The sequence below is a fragment of the Furipterus horrens genome, unplaced genomic scaffold, assembly GCF_987537825.1.
Source record: "Furipterus horrens unplaced genomic scaffold, mFurHor1.1.pri manual_scaffold_2, whole genome shotgun sequence".
NCBI classification, from domain to species: Eukaryota; Metazoa; Chordata; class Mammalia; order Chiroptera; family Furipteridae; genus Furipterus; species Furipterus horrens.
In genome coordinates this window covers 40,331,632-40,336,505 of record NW_028327172.1, presented here as the reverse complement: position 1 = coordinate 40,336,505, position 4,874 = coordinate 40,331,632, and the positions used below count along the sequence as shown (strand labels likewise).

The 4,874-nt window shown below is 47.0% G+C and overlaps 1 protein-coding gene and 2 non-coding genes across 3 annotated transcripts; all 3 read left to right on the top strand.

Moving 5' to 3' along the window:
- Positions 1–975: 975 nt before the first annotated feature.
- RPL27A (ribosomal protein L27a) lies at positions 976–4,063 on the top strand. The gene is made up of 5 exons (XM_090264244.1): positions 976–1,048; positions 1,414–1,477; positions 1,859–1,934; positions 2,504–2,678; positions 3,599–4,063. Exons 1-5 carry the CDS (start codon positions 1,046–1,048, stop codon positions 3,725–3,727), a joined length of 447 nt encoding a protein of 148 aa, XP_090120370.1. The 5' UTR covers positions 976–1,045; the 3' UTR covers positions 3,728–4,063.
- On the top strand, positions 2,062–2,193 carry LOC150018210 (small nucleolar RNA SNORA3/SNORA45 family). The gene has a single exon (XR_016509494.1). It is a non-coding gene; the product is annotated as a small nucleolar RNA SNORA3/SNORA45 family (small nucleolar RNA).
- Positions 3,365–3,494, top strand: LOC150018209 (small nucleolar RNA SNORA3/SNORA45 family). The gene has a single exon (XR_016509493.1). It is a non-coding gene; the product is annotated as a small nucleolar RNA SNORA3/SNORA45 family (small nucleolar RNA).
- Positions 4,064–4,874: the final 811 nt, after the last annotated feature.

Sequence of the window (4,874 nt, the reverse complement as noted above, 5' to 3'; positions counted from 1 at the left end):
GAAAAAAGAGAAGTGAGGGTAGGTGTATTCAATCACTTAATCATTTGTTGAACACGTATAGCTTGCCAGGAACTGGAAGTGCATGGATAAAAGAAAATAACCCACTAGTCCTTAAGGAATTTGGTCTAGTAGGGAAGACAAATGTGGACCAACAATTATAAAACAGCTATGTAAGATTTTGTGGTGCGCAAGCGGAGTTAAGTGAGCAACCGTGACTGAATGGGTCAGAGAAGCTTCAGGAGACGCCAGTATTGGGTCCAGGTTGGGTGGGGATTCTCTAATCCCGGGGCAGGGGGGATGTCACCGGTGTGTCAAGGTAAATTCAGGTGGAAATTTACATGTGGCGGTTATAATACCTACAAGGACTGGGTAAAAAGGACTGTAAAGCACCCAGGCATATCTAACTGAGAACACCTTGGATGATAGCACAAAGGCAAAGGAGAAAGGAAGACCCAGCGCCCCTACAGGAGTATGGGGCGGCAGTCCAGAGGTTGGTAGAGACACCTAGAGAAAGACTTCAAACGCAGCAGAGCGAGGTACCAGGTGAGCACAGTGAGGGTCAAATAAATAGTGCCTTATTGCGCCTCACCGTGGCCGGGGCGGGGAAGGGGCAAGCAAGCAATCGCTCCCGCGGAGGCTGAGCTGACCACTAAAAACAGAGCAAGGCAGGGGTGCAGCTCGCGGCTGGGGTGTCTGATGAGGGCCTGAAAGATACGGTGGCCTAGGAGGGTCCCTGGGCCAAGGCTTGAGGAAAAGGGCCCGGCCCACACCGCCCTCAGCTTCCGCGACAACTCAGCCTCCGAGCCTGTGCACACGACAGGCTACACGGAGAACCGCTCTCGACCGCCACAGGAATCAAAACAGCCCAAGCACGGCAACTACAACCTGTAGGAGAAAGAAGCGTCACTACCCGCAGCCACGTGAGATCCGAAACGCCCCGTGGGCCCGGCCTCCCCGGCCGGAAGTGAGGTGTTTGCTCCCTCCCCCTAGTCCCATATCTCGCGAGTCTTCGCGGGGACCTCCCTCTTGCATTTTGGCCATCAACATGGTAGGTTATTCTTTCCGTGCTTTCCTTTCACTGCTGTCGCAGGCCGTGATCACTACTCGCTGCGCACTCCAGCCACCTACCCTCGCTCTTAGCCTGGTCTTCCAGGTCGTGCATGGCGGGCCGCAGGATAGGGAGCCGGCGTGCGCCCGGATCTCTGGGCCGCGTGTTCGGCCCGGGATTCGGATCTCAGACATGCGGGCCAGGGGATCCGGGCGGCGCCCGGCCAGTGTGTAACCTCAGCTTTGCTGAATGAACCACAAGGCAGATTCTTGTTCTTCAGGCGTACGTTCCCCTCACAGTCCAGCATACTTCGCCCTGCCGCACCTTTTTAAGGACTTAATCACCAAGCATCTTTTTCCACGCAGCCATCCAGACTGAGGAAGACCCGGAAACTTAGGGGCCACGTGAGCCACGGCCATGGCCGTATCGGTAAGTGCAGGGTTCCATCCTGTTCGGCCTTGAGCTCTACCTGCCTGGTGCTTATCTAGATGAAGGTAGATAGCTTAGAAGTGGGTTAGTAAGATCTTTGTGCCGTCGGGTGGGGTTGAGTCTGACCTTTTTTTCCTTGAGAATCCTCCAATTGAGGAGATGAAAATTGACCAGGGCACAGTATTGGTTGAAGCAAGGCGGGAGGTACTGTGATAATGCTGCAAAGATACGTTTAAGACGAGGTCTTGGAGGAACAGCAACGCTGAAAGAAGTATTGTAGACTGTGACAGCATAAGCAAAGGCACAGACATGGGGGAATGCTTTCGCGAGAAGTATTGGGCCGGGGAGGGCTGTTAGCTATGTAGCTTTGTAATCCTGCAGGCAAGCACAGGAAGCACCCGGGAGGCCGAGGTAATGCTGGTGGCTTGCATCATCACAGGATCAACTTCGACAAATAGTGAGTGCTTCTTGGACTATTTAACTGATAGTTTTGGGGCTGGCTCTGAACATTTTGAATGAAAAACAAAACCTTCCATTTGGGCTCTTACCAAGTTAACACTTGATGTGAATAGAGAAAATTTGTCATCGAGGCTAGAGTCACGCTTGGGTATCAGCTATTGCCTTAGTGTGCTAGAGTCCTCGAAGAGCAATTGCTGGCCTTATTCACTGACTGTGGCCCCCCTATGGCATAGTCAGTCACCAGGTTAGTGACAATGCACCAGACCTGTACAACTGTTAGGTTCACTTATGCCCACAGTTTAGGGGACGGTATTTTAACTATGTGTTTAGAAGATCTCTATTATTCAGTGACTTAACCTGGTTCCATGAAATAAGGCTACTCTTTTCCTCCTGAAAGTCTATGGTGGGCTTTTAATAGATTTGATTTATTCAACAAATAAATGGAGCAGAGTACTGTATGTTGTGTCACGGTTCTGCACCAGTTAGCAGTTGACACTAATTGGGGAGATGGACTGTATAGCTGCTTACTTGGAGTGAGGTTATGAGAGGTTTGACTTCTCTTTCCAGTCACCCAGGCTACTTTGGGAAAGTTGGTATGAGGCATTTCCACTTAAAGAGGAACCAGAGCTTCTGCCCCACTGTCAACCTTGACAAACTGTGGACCTTGGTCAGTGAGCAGACACGGGTAAATGCTGCGAAAAGCAAAACCGGAGTCGCTCCCATCATTGATGTGGTGCGATCGGTGAGTGAATGAATATTTTTGCCTTTGTGTGGGTCCTTACCTCTATACCCAGTTCCCTATTAGACGTTCTACCCCTTGGTAAAATTTCCAGAGGTAATTCACTGACCAAAGCTGAACTCTCATTCGGTTGTGATTCAATGAAATATTTGACAAGTGATCCCTTTCACTTTTAATTCTTTCAGGTACTTCATTTTTACTTGAATGTTTTTCCAACCAGTAATCTTTTTTTTGCTGTTACTGACCTGGTTTGTGCAGGTTTGCATTTGTCACCTGAGCTATCAGCTAGCTCTGGTCTGTTTTACACAGATCTGTGTTAGGCACAGCTGTTGACCCACTTCCTGTTCCCTACAGAATAAAGTCCTAATATCTTTGATATTTCAGGCCCTACATTATCTGAAGAGGATCCTCCTCTTTCCTCCAACTCAAAAACCACCCAAGCAATTTTTTTTTTTTTTCTCATCATTTGGAGTTCCGGTCCTTGTATCTATTTAACCTCCCATGATACAGAAGTAGCCTAAACCCTGAGGGGAGTGCCATTTTAAAGTATTAAATTCCCCTTCCCAACCTATTTAACATCCCTTCCGCAATTTTGATGGTTAAGACTTGGAGCATTGCTGGAAATGTGGTTTTTGTTTTTTCCTTCTTAGATGGTCATTGTGTATGGAGGAGTGGGGGGTTGTGTTTTGCCCGAGACTAGAGTCACATCCTGACAGCTGTTGTCCTGGTGTGCTAGAGTTCTCGGAGAGAATCTGCTGGTCTTGATTCACTGACGAGGGCAGTTGGTGCCCCCTGTTAGTGCCCAGATCAGAAACACACCTTCGCCAGCTCCCTGATGGAATGGGTTGTCCGGCATCTTTCCTCATACCTGTTAGGGCGTTGATGCCTGCTATGGTGTGCTGTAACCCTTTTCTCTCTTCTAGGGCTACTACAAAGTTCTGGGGAAGGGAAAGCTCCCAAAGCAGCCTGTCATTGTGAAGGCCAAATTCTTCAGCAGAAGAGCCGAAGAGAAGATTAAAAGTGTTGGTGGGGCCTGTGTGCTGGTAGCTTGAAGCCACATGGAGGGGAGTTCATTAAATTTTCACAAGTGCTTTTCTCTTCTGGTCTGAGTGTAGGTTCTTTGGCACCTCTACCTGTGTCAGAAACCTGCCTAACAAGCTTAGGAGTTTAAGGTATAAAGACTGGGGGCTCCTCTGCCAATCCCCCTGAGAAAGAGTGTGCAAGAGATAGCACCAACACTTTAGAGGCCTTGGTCTATTACCTAACTTGAACTTTTCATTTATAAAGTGAAAATAATAGCTGTTGGGGTGTGTGTGTGTGTAGATAAATGTAAAATAGTTGAAAGGCCTGTTTGCATTGTGTACTCTGAATTAAATTGAGTGGAAGAATGTGCCCTTAACTGTTCCATGGGGCTCCAAAGGGGATGATTCTGTTTTGATGGGGCATGGTCTTTCCAGGAAGTGGATGGGTCATGTCCTAAAAAGGGGACAGAGTGATAAGATTGAGTTGATTCTTCTGGATGTAATTCCTAAACCTACAGTTTTTCCACCTGGCTCCCTCATCTTGGACTTAATAGATTAACTATTCTAGTCATAACCAAAATCTTTAGATGTGTCCCAGCAATCTGAATTTCAAACTGGTTTGGATTATAGAAAGCAGTTGTCAGGAAGCTTGATGTTCAAAGAAATTTATCATGAAATGCTATCAGTTTTCTAGTCTTTATATAGTAGAGACATCTGAGATATCCTAAAGGCCAGTAACTAGGTATCTCCTATAAAAAACTGATGACCAATGCTTGTGTGCAGACAGGACCCTCATTGATCCCAGGTGTAAATTATTATTTGCTACAGTTTTAAGAGGTCTTTTCAAAGACTTTGGAATTTTGATCCAATATAAAGCATGGAGTCTAGAATCCTGGGCAAACAAACAATTAACATAGTACTGAAACCTACTAAAACTCAGCTACTGGGTTTGGTTTGGTGGAGCGTTGTTTCTTTTAGTGCTCTCTGGGTTCATGTTGGCTGGGAACTGGGTTTCTGTGGGACAAATCTGTCAGGACAACCTTAAATGATATTGGTTACCATATATAAGGAAGCATGGAGTAGGGTGAACAGTGTCTGAGAGTCAGAGTCTGAAATTTAGACCCAGACCTAACAGCTGTGTGACTTAGTCCAATTTTCTTACCTTTAAAATTTAGGT

Bases quoted from the DNA above. Each gene is read 5' to 3' on its own strand.
- RPL27A (XM_090264244.1), top strand. The intron at 1,478-1,858 runs GTAAGTGCAGGG...GTAATCCTGCAG, and splicing joins CCACGGCCATGGCCGTATCG to GCAAGCACAGGAAGCACCCG. The intron at 1,935-2,503 runs GTGAGTGCTTCT...TTCTCTTTCCAG, and splicing joins AGGATCAACTTCGACAAATA to TCACCCAGGCTACTTTGGGA.